The 22638-nt window shown below is 40.2% G+C and overlaps 2 protein-coding genes across 2 annotated transcripts; both read right to left on the bottom strand.

Moving 5' to 3' along the window:
* Positions 1-609: 609 nt before the first annotated feature.
* LOC138875982 (uncharacterized) lies at positions 610-1424 on the bottom strand. Its single transcript, XM_070154863.1, has 2 exons — positions 1131-1424; positions 610-993 (listed from the first exon to the last, which is right to left on the bottom strand). Exons 1-2 carry the CDS (start codon positions 1422-1424, stop codon positions 610-612), a joined length of 678 nt encoding a protein of 225 aa, XP_070010964.1.
* A 20187-nt stretch (positions 1425-21611) lies between these two features.
* LOC138875981 (uncharacterized) lies at positions 21612-22427 on the bottom strand. The gene has a single exon (XM_070154862.1). The coding sequence runs from the start codon at positions 22425-22427 to the stop codon at positions 21612-21614; it is 816 nt and encodes a 271-aa protein (XP_070010963.1).
* Positions 22428-22638: the final 211 nt, after the last annotated feature.

The following is a 22638-nucleotide window of genomic DNA, read 5'->3' as shown; positions in this document are numbered from 1 at the left end:
GTTCCTTGGAGCTGGTGCCCATATCTGTTGATTGGTCGGCCGAACATACGATTGAGCATTAAAGACTGTATACTGTGGTGGGCCCACCGAGTATTGAGGAATTGGTAGAGGATAATAATGTTGAGGGTAGATGGATTTCCCCTATGGAACTTGTACATAAGGGTGCGATGACCCTCTTTGAACTTCCCTAGATCCCGAAGTCATCATAGAACCTTCATCTCTCTTTTTCCTATTTGCAAAACTTCCCGACCCATTTTGGATCGCTTGGGTGGTGGCTTTAAGAGCAGCCTGACTTACAATCCTGCCAGTCTTTAGGCCATTTTCGACTATTTCCCCTATCTTGATTGCTTTAGCAAAAGGCCTACCCATTGCGAACATCATGTTTTGGAAATAATCAGGCTCTTGAGCCTCCAAAAAGACAGTGATCAACTCATGATTATCCATGGGTGGCTTAACTTTGGCCGCTTGCTCCCTCCACTTGATGGCATACTCCTTAAACCTTTCCGTTGGCTTTTTCTTCATATTGGATAGGGAATTGCGATCTTGTGCAATATCAATGTTGTATTGGAATTGCTTGACAAAGGCTTAAGCCATGTCATCTCAGACATGCTAGTGAGAGATGTCTTGGTCAATGAACCACTCCGAGGCTACCCCTATAAGACTTTCTCCAAAATATGCCATCAACAATTCTTCTTTTCCACATGCACCCCTTAGCTGGTTGCAGTATCTTTTCAAGCGGGCGATAGGGTCATTGTGTCCATCATACTTATCGAATTTTGGTCTCTTGAAACCTGGTGGCAAATGGATGTGAGGAAACATACATAGATCACTAAACGAAACAGTTTTGTGACCACCTATTCCCTTTATGTTCTTTATGTTTTGTTCAAGACTTTTCATTTTCCTGGCCAACTCATCTGGCTTACTTGTCTTTGCAGGCTTTTCATTTTTCATTGGTGACTCGTACTGAGGAGTCAGATTGTAGGGAGCCGAGACCTTGAAAGCCATATTTGGGGAGTAGTATTGGCCATCATAAGCCTGAGGTAGTGGATCGTTGCTGGGCCTCGTCACAGGAGGTGGTGGAGGGATTGTATATACTGGTGCGCCAGACACGACGAGAGAGGTGTTCCTACCAGTGTGACTAGAGGTCGCATATTAGAGGTACCAGGGGCAGCATGGAGGCTGTAGTTTGGAACATACCCTGGTGGTAGAACATGATCACTCACTACATAGAGCAGTGGTTGAGTAGCTCGAGGTACGGTGGAAGTTCCCTTAGAGGGACCCTGGGGTGGAGGTTGACCAGAAACCCAAGCTTGATATACATCTGACAGTTGCTGTCTCAATTTTCTTATTTTCTCTGACTCTTGCTCGGCTGACTGGCCCTGGGGATTGTTACTGAGCAACTCGATTTCATCACTGTTATCCATTACTACCGGCCCCTTAGATCTTGTGAAGTAATGATGTGTTGCTAGATTCACCACAAACCAACCACCTTAAACTTTTAATGCAGAGACAACAAACGTGTTAGGGTTAGGCATTTTAAAGATATGAATTACATGTAATATGTCATGCTCCTAACATCGTCATCATTTCTAAAATGCTTTTGGAAGGCTTCATGTTTTATTCCGGCTTATCAGCTTGTTGCTTATTGACACTGTTATTTCCTTCTCTCTTTTTTTCGTTTTTCTTTTCACTCGCCTTATTTTGATACCTCACTTTAGAGTCATTAAAAAATATTTGATTGAACCTTTTGTGGATTGCCTACATATCATGTCGCCGCATGAATTAGATCATTACGTAGTTCAGGAACGCAAGACACTTGATTGTTTTTCTTTTCTTTTCGAATTATCAATAAGTAAACACACACAACATTTTTCAATTTTTTTAAAAAAAATATATCTTTATTTTCAATATATATATATATATATATATATATATATATATATATATTTCTATTTTTTGGTACAAAACGTTGAAATGAAAAATGCGCAAAGAAAAAACTACAACAAACTCGATCGGACTGAAACAAGACTCTACAAAACCAAAGTCACAAACAGACTCATCATAGACTCAAAAAATAAAAATACACCTACTAAAACATCTTAAAAAGTGAATGCAACAAAGAAAACTCCAATTTGGCGACTATCAGCATGACATCATCTTTGTTGGGGTGCTCCCTGCCCTAATTGGTTGGACATATCTTTGTACAGGGCCTCCAGATCTGTAGCAATGTGGCGAGCGAGGTTGATTACGGATTCGATAAATATTTTCTTATTCATTGTCTCACAATTTGTGCACCCCAAAGCAGTGTACTCAGCTATCTCAAGTATCCTTCTCTTGACATTCTCCTGGAACGCAAACATGCCATCGATTTGTTGCCCACGGGCATCGGCCAAATTCAGTGCATTTGCCTCGCGGTCCAATGCTGAGTTCATTTGTTTCATGTCTTTGGTCAAATCATTTTGCAGCCGACCTATTACCTCATGATACTTACGTTTCTCCATCTCGAATTCGGCTAGTTGGTGATTCTTAATCGACTCGAATTTCTCCCTCTGGAGATCAAACTCCATTTGTTATTGGTGCATTGCTTCCTCAACGATGCTCAAGTCTTCTTGCAACTTGTGTATTTTAGAGAGTCGACCCTTCTTAGCTTTGTTTAGGGCCGACTTAACCCTGTAAGAAAGTTGTTCCTCCAAACATGTCAGATTCATATGAGCGGTCTTTAAGTCCTTATCCATAACCTGCAAGGTGGCTCGGTAATCTTTATTAACCTCTGACCGGATCTGAATGATGTTGGCCTGATATTGGGCCTGTTGTTGAAAGATGGTTTCTCTAGCTTGTTCCAATTCTTGCTTTAACATTTGTACAACAAGGTGGTCACTTCTTATTCTATTGGACCCTTCTGGCCTATCTGCCAATGATGAGGGGTCGTGAAACCAAGCAAGGTACCCGGGGACCACCTCCCCTCTTTCACGGTCTTCCACCATATTACGAAACTCAGAAATTCCACTCTGAACCAACTGTTCATGACTTCCTTGTCATCGACTGGCTCTTCTAGAGAAATGTCATATGAAAACTTGATCATGTCCCTTATTGGTGGTATTTCTTAGCGTCGTCCTAACTGGCGCATCACCTGAAGCGGAGCATAAATTTGGACGTCGTTGAGCCCCATTAATATCAGGAAAGGTTGATGAGAGGATTAACAAATAACATCCTTTGCAGAAGACCAATGGTAATTCCAAGTGACTCGATCTGCAGTGAAAGTGATAAATAATGTTTTCCAAGCTCCAATTCCTTCAGGAAACTCACATGTTTCCATCCTCTCTTCATGATTTTGAACAAAATTGGACCAATGCGGGTTGAATTTCTCGATTACAGGATGACGGTAGAAATGTTCCAAAACTCACATCTATAGCAATATATTGCAGCCCTCGAAACAATTTTGTCATTCACGGCACTTGGTCAAAGCCCGGAACAAACTTGAAAGAATCATAGGGACAATAGTGGATTCTTTCATGGTAGTCAAAGCTTGCACTACCCCAGCTGATCGGATGTCGATATGCCCCTCTACATCTAGGAAAACCATACGACCCAAAAACGCAACCATATAGGCAAAATGCCTATGCATCTTCCATATTTCTGTGTCCTCGCCATTTTTTAGTTGACCCAAGTTGTTTTCAAAAGCATCTCTATCGCTATATCTGTCAAACAAGAACTTCCAAGTGACCCATCGATCGGATAACCCCTTATGCTTTCCATGATTGATCTTCAAAGGATTCGGAAATTTGCATGTATGTACTCTCTTTGGTACGATAGGTCTGTCACGAGGAAGATATTGGCCTTTGCCCATGAAGCTTGCGACCTCTTCTAGTGTGGGCGTCATTTCACAATCATTAAAGTGAAATACATTGTTATCCGGGTCCCAACAAGGAATTAGAGCTTCTATCACATCATTTCTTGGTTTGATCTCTATTATGTGAACCAAATATCCCAAGCAAATTTTTATTTGTTTTTGTTCATAACCGTTTATGTCATTCCACCAAATTGATAGAAGTGTGGGTACCTCATCGACGATAAAAAATTGTGGGTACCAAATTGTTCGCTCATTGTACTCATGTTGTACCTTCACAAGGAGAGAACGAGGTTACAACTTATCTAGACCTAATTTACACGCAAATCCCGAACGTATGGATCCGTTGACTCCCACAAATCCCTACTTGGGGATAGCCCTAGTTCAAATATTGGTTAATTAAGACCTACGTGATCAAGTAATAAGTTGCCCAACTAATTCAGAAGGTTTCGGTAAAACAATACGACATGAGGGGCCCTAAAAAAAATAAAACAAAATGGCTAACTTAAATGTAAACATCGCTTCAACACATCCTAGGAAGGTTTCAAGGCTATCACGGAAAAATGGCTGGACAAAGAAAGGATGAAACAATGACCAAAAGGACAAAGATAAAAATTTAAAAATTAACTATTTTACAAAAACAACCGCTCGGCGATCCCGACGAAAGCAAAAGCGCCAGACATAGTGACAAAAAGTAAAAATTACTGCAGGAGAAAAATGGCTAATTATTCAAGAAACAGCCCTTTGGTGCTTCCAAGAAAGATATTAGGGATGTGCTAAAAAAACAAATAACTTGATGTAAAAAAAGGGGCAAAGCTGTTGATTAATTATTAAAGTTTCTTTTTTTTTTTGAAAAATATCATGGACACCTATTTTCGAAAACTTTTGCAAAATGGGGGCCGGGCCCGATGGAGGTTGCCTACGTATCTCACATCTGATGAGAATCAGACCCGCATAGTTCGATTAACTAACTATTTTATTCTTTTTAATTTTTTTAGAAAAATTAATTTACGCCAGACCACCGAAAGATTTCAGTAAAAAGGGACTATTTGTACCAAACTAGGAGAATGCTTTTTTTTAATTATGCTAAACTAATTTTCTAAAGTCGGTCAACAATGCAAACAAGCCTTCCAAATGATGTGGCAAGTAGCACATAAGTAGACATGCCGGTATCAAAGAGGATATCTGTCTTATACGGACCCTGCCCCTGTACCGAGCTTCGCTAAGTCGAATGATACAAAACAAAAATGATCCTACTAGGGATAATCAGGCATGTGGCTTGTACTTCTAGGTTTTTTAAATCCTATAGGAGAAAGTATTTAGACTGACTTACTCGAACGGACAACTCGAGCCGAGGAGCGTCAGTGTGCAGGTCGTAGAACGGTTCCAGCTTTACTGGTGGTTCTCGCCACCTAAACATGTGTGACTAAATCTTTCACCAGGAGCAGGTCTGCACACTGGCTTTATCTCAGAGAGAAAATTTTTTGGAGCTGGTCAGCACACACAACACTATTACTTATCAGAAGACTCAGATGGGGTGCGCGAAAAGACAATTTATATGTACAGTCAAGACAATATCAAAGCAGTAAAAAATGGACAAGTAGCACATTAGGCTCAAATAAATCACAATATATACAAAAATTAATAAAGCCAAATAAAGTTAATGTACAAGCTCGAATTCTTGAAAATGATCCCCAGCAGAGTCGCCAGAGCTGTCACACCCCTATTTACCCCTCCAAAAGATAAAGTGTGTTATGGATTATGGGTTAAAGAGTTATTCCATTTGAAGTGACAAATTTGAAATAGAATTATTTTATTTATAGAGTCACCACTTGGAATTGATTTTTGCCGGTGTTCCAAGTCACCTTTTATTTGAATCCCTATTCAAAGGAAGATTTAACTCTATTATTATTTGTCTGCGAAAACAAAGTCCGGGTAAGAAATTCTATTGACCGGGAAGAAGGTGTAAGGTATTCCCCGAGTCCCATGGTTCTAGTACGGTTGCTTTGTTGACTACATTTGGCTTATATTTTTTTATAACGTGTGTTTTATTGGTTCTCATCTTTTACCTATGTCCGCTTTTATTGCTTGATTAAATTTATGAAAAGGTTATCTTGAAATAAGTCACGCGTGTGAATACTTATTTTGTATATCACAATTATGCCACAGAGACCATACATATAGCCATGTGTTTAATTATTTAAAGCGCACCTAAATAAATTAGCGCACTTGAATTATTTTCCTAAAATTAATTTAAGATTATTGTAAGGCCAAGAGTTATGAAATTGTTTGTGAAAAAAGTGTATGATTTTAAATATTTGAATAAATAAGCTATCATATACCAATACCCTACTTCCCAACAATTAAAGCCTAAACTTATTAATGTCCAAATCTTCCAAACTTTAAAGCAAATTTGAGTACTATATTTTCAGAAACATGATTAAGCATATAGCATTTAAGGATTGATTTACATTATTATTTATAAAGTTTAAAGATAAATAAATAAAATCACATAAAATAAGATAAAAAGAACAGAGAGGAAGAATAAACTTTTTAATGCAAGATTTTCAATTAAATGAGACTCCAAGAGTAGGTACAACAACTCGGACGAACGCCGAACAAACATAAGCAAAGAAGAACATCAAAGCTAGTGAACAGAGCTCCAACGGAATCCTCGACCTCAACTATTGACACAACTCTTTGGCGTATAAAAGGGATATTTTGAAGTATTTTTATTTGATTTTGGGGTGGTAAATTGCTGATTCTTTTTCGAAAGAATGACACGAGTAGAAATTTCCCGTTGCATAGAAGAAGAAATATTTTGTTTCTCTCAATTCTCTCCTCTCTTTTCTCTTGTTTTCCCCCCTTCTTCTCAGATTTTCTCTTCTATTTATAACAAAAAAAATTGAAATTTTTTCAGATTTTTTTATTTTATATTATTTTATTAATTCCTTAATTAAAAGAAATCCCACTAACATTTTGCTTTTTCTTTTTCCATTAAAAAATTCTCACCTTTCTTTACTTTTATTTTTTAAACTCCAACTTTAATTACTTTTATTTTATTTAAATTCCTACCTTTTTTACTTTTCTTTTTTTTTATTCCACTTATTTTACATTTCTTTAAAAAAAAATCGTTTTCATTTACTTTTCTTTAAAAAAATTATTTTCTTTTATTTTTATTTTTTAAAATTTTCAGCTACCTTTAAATTTATTTTTAATTCCAACTTTCTTTTACTTTTATTTTTTTATTAAAATTTCCACAAAACTTTACTTTTATTTTTTTTAATTTCCCACTTTCTTTTACATTTTAAAAGAAAATTCCACCCATTTTTACTTTTATTGTTTTAATTCCATACGTCCCTTTTTCTTATTTTTTTTAATCCCTCTCGAAATTTAAAAAAAATAATATTATTATATTTTTATTTGTTATTTTAAAATAAAAAAATAAGAAAAAATTAATTTTTTTTAAATTTCGGGACAGATTAAAAAAATAAGAAAAAGGGAAGTATGGAATTAAAAAAAATAAAAGTAAAAATGGTTGGAATTCTCTTTTAAAATGTAAAAGAAAGTGGGAAATTAAACAAATAAAAGTAAAGTTTTGTGAAAATTAAAAAAAAAACTAAAAAGTAAAAGAAAGTTGGAACTAAAAATAATATAAAGATAGCTGGAAAATAAAAAAATAAAAGTTATAAAAAGTAGAATTTTTAAATGAAAAGTAAAAGAAAGTGGATTTATTTTAAAGAAAAGTAAAATAAGTGGAATAAAAAAAGAAAAGTAAAAAAAGTAGGAATTTAAATAAAATAAAAGTAATTAAAGTTGGAGTTTAAAAATAAAAGTAAAGAAAGGTGGGGATTTATTTTATAAAAAAAAAAAAGCAAAATGTTAGTGGGATTTATTTTAATTAAAGAATTAATAAAATAATATTTGGATCAACAAGTTCGCACGAAAAGAATTTCAAAAATATGAAGAATTTTCCTAAAAGTTCTGCAGCCTCTCGAGGATAAATACAGACGTCTCTGCACCGATCCGCGAGACTCTACTAAACCGGCTCATGACTCGCGAGACCTATGTAACCTAGGCTCTGATACTACCTTGCCACAACTCCAAATACTGGTCGTGATGGCGACTATCGCATTACTAGGCAAGCCAACTAATCAATTTACCATAACCCTTTTTCCTTTAACATTTAAACCATTTTCTAATGCAAGTTTTAAATATCAAATTCATTATAAGCGTTTAAGCGACAGAAATATGCAGAAGTCAAGATAACAGGGAAACTACACAGCCCCAACAATCTGGTGTCACGAGTCTAGAGCCTCTAATACAAGTCTAGTTACCTAATACATCAATAGTCTAGAAAATGTAGAAAATAATAAGATAGGAGGGAGAGAACAAGGCTGCGGACGCCATGGAGCTACCTCGAAGTCTCCGTCAAATGCTGAAACAGCTGAAATCCCTCACTCGGCCGCTCGGGCACCTAGATCTGCATACAAGGTGCGGAGAGTAAAGTAAGTACGCCAACTCAGTAAGTAACTAAAGTAAATAAGGACTGAAAGCAGTGATGAGCAGTTCAAAACATATAGCTTAAAAATCAATTTTGTCATAAAAATCATCATCTCCAGTTTAAACATTGAAATCAATTACTTAGCAATATATCCAATAGAGGCTTATTTAAAAGAAGAGTGAAAACAGTGAAAACATCATAACAGGGCCCCTCGGACAAGGAATCGCCTAGAATATGGCCCTCGGGCGGCCTCTCAGTCCCTCGGCTCATTATATCTCATAGTAACCGCTGCGGCGTGCAGCCCGATCTATATATTTATAGTAGACTACACTCACTGGGGGTGTGTAGACTCCGGAGGGGCTCCTACAACCCAAACGTCATATTGCTATGGCGTGCAGCCCGATCCAATATGTATATCGCTGCAGCGTGCAGCCCGATCCATATAAGTATTGTTGCGGCTTGCAGCCCGATCCATAACTCACATATATACAAATATCCTCACAGTTAGGTTCTCAACCTCTCTCAGTTATTAACCTCACAGCCTCTCGGGCTTATCAATAGAGATTAGGGAACTCAGCCCAAACAGTCCTCACAATTAGGATTAGAGTGATAAAATCAGTTTTAATCATTTAAACGAGTAAAACAAGACTGAGGATATACTTCTAGCAAGTAAAGTGAGGAATATAGTCAAAATGCCCCTAAGGGTTGCTACAGGTCGGCACAAGGCCCCAAACATGGCATACAGCCCATAATACAATATAAATATCTAAAATACGGGATATCATAATATTTCCAAATCAAATACGCAACTTAATAGTCACTACGGGATGGACCAAGTTACAATCCCTACCGGTGCACGCCCACACGCTCGTCACCTAGCATGTGCGCCACCACATTTATCAAAACAAGTCCAGTACCGGGGTTTTGTACCCTCAATTCTAGATTTACAATGGTTACTTACCTCAAACCGGTGAAATACTACTCCGCGATGCCTTTGCCCCTCGAATTGGCCTCCACGTGTGTCGAATCTATCCAAAATCAGAACCAGGACGCCAAAATATGCCAAAGGAACGAAGCCCAAGCAAAAACAATTGAAAAATACCAAAAATCCCGAAATTACCAAAACCCGACCACCGGGACCACGTCTTGAAATTCAGAAATTTTTACATCAATAGATTCCTCGTCTCCCCACGAGTCTATGCATATCAAGAACACTAAAATCGGAGCCCAAATGGCCCCTCAAATCCTCATGTAAAGTCTCTTAACCTCAAGCCCTAATTCCTCAATTTTAGGCTTAGATTCCATGATTTATTAGGTAGATTTCACAATAAATCGAGTTTTAAGTCCAAAATTCTTACCTCCAAATGTTTCCCCTTGAATCACTCTTCAATCTCCTTCAAAAAGCTCCAAAAACGACCAACTATGGAGTAAAATAGACCCACATTCGCGGACAAGACGACCTTTTAAACATTCTGCCCAGGCCTGAAAATCCTTATTCGCGAACACGGTCAAAGCCTTGCATTCGCGAAGCACGAAAATACCGTTGACCAAAACTCTTCTTCGCGAACGCGACCCCACCATCGCGAACGTGATGCCTCAACTTCACCAACCTACGCGAATGCGACCATAACTCACGTGAACGCGATGCTTACCAATCCAGCCTTTCGCGAATGCGGGACTACCCCTCACGAACGCGAAGGCCAAACCTGACGCGTCCCTTCCTAGCCCTTCGCGAACGCGAGGGTCCTCTCGCGAATGTGAAGACCAAATCACCTGCAACAACTGAAATCATTTTTCTGCAATCTTTCTTAACTTAAAATGATCCGAATGACCACCCGAAACTCACCCGAGGCCCCCAGGACCTCAACCAAAGGCACCAACATTTCTTAAAACCTTATTCAAACTTGTACCAATCTTCAAAACACCTCAAATGACATCAAATCACCCAAAACACATCGGATTCAAGCCTAAGTTTCTAAAATCTTCTGAAATACGCTTTTGATCAAAAACCCAACCAAACCACGTCCGAATGACCTGAAATTTTACACACACATCCCAAATGACACAACGAAGCTACTGTAACTCTCGGGATTCCATTCCAACCCCTATATCAAAATCTCGCTTATCAATCGGAAATCGCCAAAGTATCAACTTCGCCAATTCAAGCCTAAATATACTCCGAACCTCCAATACCCATTCCGATCACGCTCCTAAGTCCCAAATTACCTCCTGAAGCTATCCGAACCATCGAAACTCACATCCGAGTCCTCTAACACACAAGTCAACATCTGGTTGACTTTTCCAACTTAAACTCACTCTAAAGAAACTTTTTGCCGCAATTCTTATCAAATCCTTTCTGAACCCTAACCAATCAACCCGATCGCATATAGAACCATAATACAAAGCAATTAGAAGCAGAAATAGGGGAAACGGAGCGATAACTCATGAGATGACTGGCCAGGTTGTCACATCTTCCCCAACTTAAACAAGCGTTCGTCCTCAAACGAGTCAAGAAACATACCTGAAGCCTCAAATAGGTGAGGATATCTGCTCTGTATCTCCCGCTCGGTCTCCCAGGTAGCCTCCTCCATGGGCCGACCTCTCCAATGCACTTTCACTGAAGCTATATCCTTTGATCTCAACTTCCGAACCTGACGACCCAAAATAGCTACTAGCTCCACATCATAAGTCAAATCATCATCCAACTGAACCGTGCTGAAATCCAAAACATGAGACGGATCCCCAATGTATTTCCGGAGCATAGCAACATGGAATACCGGGTGCACACTCGACAAGCTGGGTGGCAAAGCAAGCTCATAAGCCACCTCCCCAATCCTCCGAAACACCTCAAAAGGCCCAATGAATCGCGGACTCAATTTCTCTTTCTTCCCAAATCTCATAACACCCTTCATGGGTGAAACCTTCAACAGAACCTTCTCTCCAACCATGTAGGACACATCACGAACCTTCCTATCAGCGTAACTCTTTTGCCTCGACTGCGATGTACGAAGCCTCTTCTAAATCACCTTCACCTTCTCCAAAGCATCCAGCACCAAATCAGTCCCCAATAGCCTAGCCTCCCGGTTCAAACCAACCAACTGGAGATCTACACCGCCTCCCATACAAAACCTCATATGGAGCCATCTGAATACTCGACTGGTAGCTGTTGTTATAAGCAAACTCTGCAAGCGGTAGAAACTCATCCCACGATCCTCCGAATTCAATGACACAAGCACGCAACATGTCCTCCAATATCTGAATAGTGCGCTCGGACTGCTCGTCCATCTGAGGATGAAAAGTTGTGCTAAACTCCACCTGAGTGCCCAACTCTCTCTGCACGTCCCTCCAAAACTGCAAAGCAAACTGAGTTTCTCTATCTGAAATTATGGAAAATGGGACACCATGCAAACGAACAATCTCCCTGATATAGATCCATGTCAACCGCTCTGAAGAATAGGTAGTACACACATGAATGAAGTGCACGGACTTGGTCAGCCGATCCACAATCACCCAAATAGCATCGAACTTCCTCAAAGTCCGTGTAAGCCCAACAACAAAGCCCATAGTGATCCTCTCCCAAATCCACTCAGAATTATCCATCTGCTGAAGCAAGCCACCCGGTCTCTAATGCTCATATTTCACCTGCTGACAATTGAGACACTGAGCTACAAATCCCATAATGTCTTTCTTCATTCTTGTCCACCAAGAGTGCTGCCTCAAATCTTGATACATCTTCGCGGCACCCGAATGAATGGAATACCGCGAGCTGTGGGCCTCCTCTAGAATCAACTCCCAAGCCCATCCACATTGGGCACACATATCCGGCCCTGCATCCTCAACACCCCATCATCACCAATAGTCACATCTCTGGCATCATCATGCTGAACTCTGTCCTTAAGGACCAGCAAATGTAGATCATCATACTGGCGCTCTCTGATGCGATCATATAAGGAATACCAAGAAACCACGCAAGCTAATACCCGACTGGGCTCCGAAATATCTAACCTCACAAACCGATTGGCCAAGGCCTGAACATCAACTGCAAGAGGTCTCTCCCTAACTGGGATATATGCCAAACTCCCCATACTTACTGCCTTTCGGCTCAAAGCATCGGCCACCACATTGGCCTTTCCTGGATGGTACAATATAGTGATATCATAATCTTTAAGCAACTCCAACCATCTCCGTTACCTCAAATTAAGATCCTTTTGCTTGAACAAATGCTGAAGACTACGATGATCAGTGAACACCTCACAAGATATGCCATACAAGTAATGCCTCCAAATCTTCAATGCATGAACTATGGCAGCCAACTCTAAATCATGAACGAGGTAGTTCTTCTCATGGCGCTTTAACTGCTAAGAAGCATAAGCGATAACTCTACCCTCCTGAATCAACACACAACCAATCCCAACTCTCGAAGCATCACAATACATTGTATATGAACCTGAAGCTGATGGCAAAACTAACACTGGAGCTGTGGTCAAAGATGTCTTGAGCTTCCGAAATCTCTCCTCACACTCGTCCAACCATACAAATGAAGCACCCTTCTGATTCAACTTGGTCAAGGGCGATAAGATAGATGAGAATCCCTGAAAAAACCGGCGATAATAGCCTGCCAAACCAAGAAAACTGCAAATCTCTATAGCTGAGGATGGTCTGGGCCAACTCTGAAATGCCTCTATCTTCTTTGGATCAACCTGAATACCCTTGCTGGACACCACGTGCCCCAAGAAAGCCACTGAACTGAGCCAGAACTCACATTTGGAGAATTTTGCATAAAGCTTCTCCTCCCTCAATCTCTGTAACACGACTCTCAAATGCTCAACGTGCTCCTCCTGACTACGTGAATACACTAGAATATCATCATTGAAAACTTTGACAAACGAATCAAGATAAGGCCGGAACACATTGTTCATCAAATGCATGAACGTTGCTGGGGCATTGGTCAGCCCAAAAGACATCACCAATAACTCATAATGACCATATCGGGGCCTGAAAGCCGTCTTAAGAATATTTGAATCTCTGATCTTCAACTGGTGATAGCCCAAGCAGAGATCAATCTTGGAGAACACTTTCGCTCCCTAAAGCTGATCGATAAATCATCAATGCGAGGCAAAGGATACTTGTTCTTAATTGTTACCTTATTCAATTGCCTATAATCAATGCACATCCTCATTATGCCATCCTTTTTCTTCACAAATAGAACTGGCGCACCCCAAGGTGACACACTAGGCAGAATAAACCCCTTATCAAGGAGTTCCTAAAGTTGTTCCTTTAACTCCTTCAACACCGTTGGTGCCATACGATACGGTGAAATAGAAATGGGCTGAGTGCCTGGCACCAGATCAATACCAAAATCAATATCCCTGTCCGGTGGCATGCCCGGCAGGTTTGCAGGAAACACATCTGGAAAATCCCTCACAACTGGGACAGAATCAATACTGGGAGCCTCAGCTCCAACATCCCTCACGAAGGCTAGATACGAAAGGCATCCCTTCCCAACCATACGCTGGGCCTTCAAGAATGAGATCAGTCTGCTGGGAACATAATCGGTCAAGCCTCACCACTCGATCCATGGCACACCCGGTATAGCCAATGTAACTGTCTTAACATGATAGTCCAGAATAGCACGACACGAAGATAGCCAATCCATACCCAAAATGACATCGAAATCCACCATGCCCAATAATAATAGATCCACTCGGTTCTCCAGACCCCTAATAGTCACCACACATGACCGGTACACACCGTCTACAACAACGGTATCGCCCACTGGGGTAGATACATGAACAGGTAAGGCAAGAAACTCACGGGGTGTACCCAAATAATGAGCAAAATATGAGGACACATAAGAAAAGGTAGAACCGGGATCAAATAATATAGAGGCATCTCTGTGGCAGACTGAAACAATACCTGAAATCACGGCATCTGAAGCGGCAACATCTGATCTACCTGGAAGGTCATAGAAACGAGCCTGACCACCACCTGATCGACCTCCCCCTTTAGGGAGGCCCTTGGCTGCCTGACCTCCACCCCTAGCTGGCTGGGCGGGTGGTGAAGTAACTGAAGCAGAAGTCGAGGGTTGATCCCTTTGCTGAGACTGACCATCACGAAGACGAGGACACTACCTCCTCATATGTCCAAACTCTCCACACTCATAACAACTCCCCGGTGCTAGAGATGGGGACTAAAGGGAACCCCTTGCACCGGAATGACCAGTAGAAGGACCTGGCATAGAAGAACCATGGACTGATAGAGCACGAGACGAGCTCTGAGCTGGAAGGGCACTAAGTGATGAGTGGCCCTGATGAGAACTGTGAAAGCCATGACCTGATGATGCTCCACGGTAACCTGGGCGAGCCGAATGTGCATGCTTGAATGAACGACCTCTGCCCTGCTGGAATTGATCCCTCGGAGGAGCACTACTAAAACTACCAAATCCTCGAGGCCTCTTGGCCTCCTTCTCCTCTCGCTTCTGCCGGCGAACCAACTCAATCTCACGGGCGATATCAATAACCTCCTCGGAGGTAGCACCTGTCACCCTCTCCCTGGTCATGAGGATCCGAAGCTGGTACGTGAGGCTATCAACAAACCTCCTGATCCTCTCTCGATCTGTAAGAACCATCCAAACCGCATGACGGGCTAACTCAGAGAACCGCATCTCATACTACATCACCGTCACCTCCACCTGACACAGCTGCTCAAACTGCCTGCATAGCTCCTCTCGGTGCGACTGTGGTACATACTTCTCTGGGAAGAGAACAGAGAACTGCTGCCAAGTAAGGGGCGCTTCACCAACAGGCCTATGCCTCTCACCAAGTGAAGGCAGCCCCAGAAAATTAAAAGGTAGTAAATGCCACACCACTGGTCTCAAGAATCCCTGTTGTACGAAGCATTCGCTTGCACTTATCCAAGAAACCCTAGGCATCCTCGCCCTCTGCACCGTTGAATGTAGGAGGCTAGAGTTTACCAAACCTCTCAAGTCGACGCTGCTCATAATCCGACAGAACTGGTACCACAAACTCCTGAGCTGGCAACTGGCTGGGCTAGAGGTTCCCCAATGTCCGAAATCCCTGCATAACCTGCTCAGGTGTGTGGGCAACGGGAGTCTGGGTGCCTCCCCCTACTTGAGAAGTAGATGCAGTCGTAGTAACTGAGACCGCCTGAGCCAAACTGGTACACACTGATAAGATCTGAGCTAAAGCCTCCTGAAAACCTGGAATCACAATGGGCACAGCTGGTGCTTGAGCTGGTGCTGTTGTAGCGTCCACAACTGGGACCTGATCCTAAACGGGGGCAGCTGGTGGATCTGCAGGTGCTGCCCTAGCTGTTTTGCCCCTGCCACGGCCTCGACCGCAACCTCGGCCTCTGGTGGCCCCAACTGGTGGAACTGGCGGTCGTCCACCCCGCCCGATAGCTCGTGTCCTCACCATCTGTGAGAGAATGGAATAATAGAAGTTTAGTATTCGGATCAACAAGTTCGCACGACAAGAATTTCAAGAATATGACGAATTTTCCTAAAGGTTCTGCAGCCTCTCGAGGATAAATACAAACGTCTCCATACCGATCCGCGAGACTCTATTAAATCGGCTCATGACTTGCGAGACCTATGTAACCTAGGCTCTGATACCAACTTGTCACGACCCCAAATACCGGTCGTGATGGCGCCTATCACATTACTAGGCAAGCCAACTAATCAATTTACCATAACCATTTTTCCTTTCACATTTAAGCCACTTTCTAACACAAGTTTTAAATACCAAATTCATTATAAGCGTTTAAGCGACAGAAATATGCAGAAGTCAAGATAACAGGGAAACTACACAGCCCCAACAATCTGGTGTCACGAGTCTAGAGCCTCTAATACAAGTCTAGTTACCTAATACATCAATAGTCTAGAAAATGTGGAAAATAATAAGATAGGAGGGAGAGAACAGGGCTGCGGACGCCATGGAGCTACCTCGAAGTCTCCGTCAAATGCTGAAACAGCTGAAATCCCTCACTCGGCCGCTCGGGCACCTAGATCTGCATACAAGGTGCGGAGAGTAAAGTAAGTACGCCAACTCAGTAAGTAACTAAAGTAAATAAGGACTGAAAGCAGTGATGAGCAGTTCAAAACATATAGCTTAAAAATCAATTTTGTCATAAAAATCATCATCTCCAGTTTAAACATTGAAATCAATTACTTAGCAATATATCCAATAGAGGCTTATTGAAAAGAAGAGTAAAAACAGTGATAATATCATAACAAGGCCCCTCGGACAAGGAATCACCTAGAATATGGCCCCTCGGGCAGCCTCTCAGTCACTCAGCTCATTATATCTCATAATAATAATATAAATCATAGTAACGGTTGTGGTGTGCAGCCCGATCCATATATTTATAGTCGACTAAGCTCATTGGGGGTGTGTAGACTCCGGAGGGGCTCCTACAGCCCAAGCGTCATATCGTTGCGGCGTGCAGCCCGATCCATAACACACATATATACAAATATCCTAACAGTTAGGTTCTCAACCTCTCTCAGTCATTAACCTTACAGCCTCTCGGGCTTATCAATAGAGATTGGGGAACTCAGCTCAAACAGTCCTCACAATTAGGAGTAGAGTGATAAAATTAGTTTTAATCATTTAAACGGGTAAAACAATATTGAGGATATACTTCTAGCAAGTAAAGTGAGGAAAATAGTCAAAATGCCCCTAAGGGTTGCTACAGGTCGGCACAAGGTCCCAAACATGGCATACAACCCATAATACAATATAAATATTCAAAATACGGGATAACATAATATTTCTAAATCAAATACGCGAATTAATAGTCGCTACGGGACGGACCAAGTCACAATCCCTACCGGTAAACGCCCACACGATCGTCACCTAGCATGTGCGCCACCGCATTTATCAAAACAAGTCCAATACCGGAGTTTTGTACCCTCAGTTCCAAATTTACAATGGTTACTTACCTTAAACCGTGAAATACTACTCCGCGATGCCTTTTCCCCTCGAATCGGCCTCCACGCGTGTCGAATCTATCCAAAATCAGAACGAGGACGTCAAAATATGCTAAGGGAACGAAGCCCAAGCGAAAATAATCAAAAAATACCAAAAATCCCGAAATTACCAAAACCCGACACCCAGGCCCATGTCTCGAAATTCAGAAATTTTTATATCAATAGATTACTCGTCTCCCCACGAGTCTATGCATATCAAGAACACTAAAATCGGAGCCCAAATGTCCCCTCAAATCTTCACTTAAAATCTCTTAATCTCAAGCCCTAATTTCTCAATTTTAGGCTTATATTACATGATTTATTAGGTAGATTTCACAATAGAATCGAGTTTTAAGTCCAAAATTCTTACCTCCAAACGTTTCCCCTTGAATCCCTCTTCAACCTCCTTCAAAAAGCTCCAAAAACGACCAACTATGGAGTAAAATAGACCCACATTCGCGGACAAGACGACCTTTTAAACATTCTGCCCAGGCCTGAAAATCCTTATTCGCGAACACGGTCAAAGCCTTGCGTTCGCGAAGCACGAAAATACCATTGACCAAAACTCTTCTTCGCGAACGCGACCCCACCATCGCGAACGTGATGCCTCAACTTCACCAACCTACGCGAACGCGACCATAACTCACGCGAACGCGATGCTTACCAATCCAGCCCTTCGCGAACGCGAAGGCCAAACCTAACGCGTCCCTTCCTGGCCCTTCACAAACGCGAGGGTCCTCTCGCGAACGCGAAGGCCAAATCACCTGCAACAGCTGAAACCATTTTTCTGCAATCTTTCTTAACTCAAAATGATCCGAATGACCACCCGAAACTCACCCGAGGCCCCCGGGACCTCAACCAAAGGCACCATATCTTAAACCTTATTCAAACTTGTACCAATCTTTAAAACATCTCAAACGACATCAAATCACCCAAAACACATCGGATTCAAGCCTAAGTTTCTAAAATCTTCTGAAATATGCTTTTGATCAAAAACCCAACCAAACCACGTTCGAATGACCTGAAATTTTACACACACATCCCAAATGACACAACGAAGCCACTGCAACTCTCGGAATTCCATTCTGACCCCTATATAAAAATTTCACCTATCAACCGGAAATCGCCAAAATATCAACTTCGCCAATTCAATCCTAAATATACTCTGAACCTCCAATACCCATTACGATCACGCTCCTAAGTCCCAAACACCTCCCGAAGCTATCCGAACCATCGGATTTTACATCCGAGCCCTATAACACACAAGTCAACATCCAGTTGATTTTTCTAACTTAAACTCACTCTAAAGAGACTTTTTGCTCAATTCTTACCAAATCCTTTCCGAATCCTAACCAATCAACCTGATCGCATATAGAACCATAATACAAAGCAATTAAAAGTAGAAATGGGGGAAACGGAGCGGTAACTCATGAGACGACTGGCCGGGTCATCACAGGTAAAAGATGAGAACCAATAAAATACACGTTATAAAAAAAATATAAGCCAAATATAGTCAATAAAGCGATCGTGCTAGAACCACAGGACTCGGGGAATGTCTTACACCTTCTCCCCAGTCAACAGAATTCCTTACCAGGACTTTATTTTCGCAGACCAATAATAATAAAGTCAAACCTTCCTTTGAATAGGGATTCAAATAAAAGGTGACTTGGAACACCGGCAAAAATTAATTCCAAGTGGCGACTCTATAAATAAAATAATCCATCTTTCAAAATTGTCACTTCAAATGGAAAAACTCTTTAGCCCACAATCCATAACACACATTATCTTTTGGAGGGGTAAAAAGGGGTCCAATTAAAGTGACAAACTTGAGCAGGGATTATTTTATTTACAGAGTCGCTACTTGGAATTGATTTTGGGTGTTCCAAGTCACCTTTTATTTGAATCCCTAATCAAAGGAAGATTTGACTCTATTGTTATTGGTCTACAAAAATAAAGTTCGGGTAAGGAATTCTGTTGACCGGAGAGAAGGTATAAGGCATTTTCCGAGTCCCGTGGTTCTAGCAGGGTCGCTTTATTGACTATATTTGGCTTATATTATTTTGGATAACTTGTATTTTATTGGATCTCATCTTTTACCTATGTCTGTTTTTATTGCTTGATTAAAATTATGAAAAAGTTATCTTGAAATAAGTTACGCGTACTAATACTTATTTTGTTACGTATCACAATTATGCCACGGAGACCATACATATAGCCATGATGTTTAATTATTTAAAGCGTACCTAAATAAACTAGTTCACTTGCATTGTTTTCCTAAAACTAATTTAAGATTATTGTAAGGCCAAGAGTTATGGAATTGTTTGTGGAAGAAGTGTATGATTTTAGATATTTGAATAAATAAGCTATCATATACCAATTTCCTACATCCCAACAATTGAAGCCAAAACTTATTAATGTCCAAATCTTCCAAACTTTAAAGCAAATTTGAATACTATATTTTCAGAAGCATGATTAAGCATATTGCATTTAAGGATTGATTTACATTATTATTTATAAAGTTTAAAGATAAATAAATAAAATCACATAAAATAAGATAAAAAGAATAGAGGGAAGAATAAACCTTTTAATGCAAGATTTTCAATTAAATGAGTCTCCAAGAGTAGGTACAACAATTCAGACGAACGCCGAATAAACATAAGCGAAGAAGAACATCAAAGCCAGTGAACAGAGCTCAAACGGAATCTTTGACCTCGACTATTGACACAACTCTTTGGCATGTAAAAGGGATATTTTGAAGTATTTTTATTGAATTTTGCGGTGGTAAATTGCTGATTTTTTTTTGAAAGAATGACACGAGTAAAAATTCCTCGTAGCGTAGAAGAAGAAATATTTTGTTTCTCTCAATTCTCTCCTCTTTTTTCTCTTGTTTTCCTCAAATTTCTCTTCTATTTATAGCAAAAAATTTCGAAATTTTTCAATTTTTTTTAAATATTTTATTATTTATTATTTTTTAATTAAAAATAATCCCACTTACAATTTGCTTTTCTTTTTTTATAAAGAAATTCCCACCTTCTTTTACTTTTATTTTTAAATTTCAACTTTAATTACTTTAATCTTATTTAAAATCCCACATTTTTTTATTTTTCCACTTATTTTACTTTTCTTTAAAATAAATCCACTTTCTTTTACTTTTCTTTTAAAAATTCTACATTCTTTTACTTTTAGTTTTTTAAATTTTCAGCTACCTTTATATTTATTTTTAATTCCAACTTTCTTTTACTTTTTAGTTTTTTTTTAAATTTTCACAAAACTTTACTTTGAGTTTTTAAATTTCCCACTTTCTTTTACTTTTTAAAGGAGAATTCCACCCATTTTCACTTTTATTATTTTTTTAGTTCCATACTTCCCTTTTTCTTATTTTTTAATCTCTCCCGAAATTTTAAAAAAAAAATATTTTTGGATTTTTTTATTATTTTAAAATAAAAATAAAATAATAGTAATAGTAATAATTCACCTTTTAAAATTTTATATTTTTACCCTATAATAAAAAGTGTAACAGAGCTAAAATTATAGGTTAAAACCCCTAAAAATATTTACATAGAAAAAGTGATAAAAATTAAATATTGTCAAAAATTAAGTGTTCACAAACCAAAAAGAACAGCTTCATTTCCTAGCTCTATCACTCCTTTCCAAACTACTATATAAATTAATATTTCATTTGCTGCACAATAATTCATATTAATTAAAGGCGGCAGCTTCGAAATGATGTATATCATTGTTAGCTGCAACCTTTCAATTTTGTGCAGCTTGTTCATAGCCTACTCGTTCTTAAGATTTATTTGCTAAGACAAAGGAAGATTCTAATTAGAGGGAAAGTGTTGGTAGACAGTTGAATACCAAGTTGCTTGCTGCTTGCTCCCAATGATATCCATTCATAGATACCAAGTGTTGGTGGACAGTTGAATAGCAATGCCAAATGACAACAACAACAACAACAACAACAAGCTCAGTTTGATCTCAACAGATGGGGTCTGAGGAGGGTAGTCTATACGCAGACCTTACCCCTATCTAATGCAGGTAGAGAGGTTGTTTCCAATACACCCTCAACTAAAGAAGGACAAGAAGAAAAAGTGAAAAGCAAGGAAGGAAGAGAAAAGAAAGGGGGGGATAAAGGATAAGTAGTACCAAATAATAGCAGCAGGGAATACAATACCTGAGGCGAACACAACCACATAACATAATAGAAATCTAAGAATATGAAGGGACATGCATGCTACTAAGACTATCGGTGAACAACTATAAACTACCTACTAACCTTCTACCTTAATCCTCGACCTCCACACCCTCTTATCAAGGGTCATGTCCTCAGTGAGCTGAAGCAGCACCATGTCGTGTCTAATCACCTCTCCCCAGTACTTCTTAGGCCTACCTCGACCTCTTCTCAAACTCTCCATGTCCAATCTCTCACACCTCCTGACAGGAGCATCAATGCTTCTTCTCTTAACATGTCCGAACCATCTCATCCTCGACTCTCGCATCTTGTCCTCCACGGAGGCTACTCCCACTCTGTCCCGGATAGCTTCATTCTTAATCCTATCTCTCCTGGTACACCCACACATCCATCTCAATATCATCATCTCTACTACTCTCATCTTATGTAGGTGAGAGTTCTTGACTGGCCAACACTCAGCCCCATACAGCATAGCCGGTCGAACCACCACTCGATAAAACTTATCCTTAAGTCTTAGCGGCACATTCCTATCACACAAAACACTGGAAGCGAGCATCCACGTCATCCATCCCGCTCCGATGCGATGTGCGACATCTTCTTCAATCTCCCCGTTACCCTGGATAATAGACCCGAGACACTTAAAACTCGCTCTCTTGGGGATAACTTGAGCATCAAGCTTAACCTCTACATCTGCATCATGGGTCCTGTCACTGAATTTGCATTTCAAGTATTCTGTCTTGGTTCTACTCAGTTTGAAACCTTTAGACTCCAACGTCTGTCTCCAAACCTCCAACCTAGCGTTAACTCCGCTACGCGTCTCGTCAATCAACACTATAACATCGGCAAATAGCATGCACGGCACCTCCTCTTGGATGTGTCGCGACAGTACATCCATCGCCAAGGAAAATAAAAATGGGCTAAGAGCCGATCCCTAGTGCAACCCCATCACCACAGGGAAATGCTCTGAGTCACCTCCCACAGTCCTCACCCTAGTCTTAGCATCATCATACATGTAAGCACGTGATTTTTGCCCTATATGAGAATTACTCCCAAAAAATTCAAAAATAAAATAATTTTCATTGGTGTGCAATTTTTGTGATATTTTG

Source organism: Nicotiana sylvestris, chromosome 8 (genome assembly GCF_000393655.2).
Source record: "Nicotiana sylvestris chromosome 8, ASM39365v2, whole genome shotgun sequence".
NCBI classification, from domain to species: domain Eukaryota; kingdom Viridiplantae; phylum Streptophyta; class Magnoliopsida; order Solanales; family Solanaceae; genus Nicotiana; species Nicotiana sylvestris.
The sequence above is the reverse complement of the archived record's forward strand: the minus strand, read 5'-3'. Positions and strand labels throughout refer to the sequence as shown.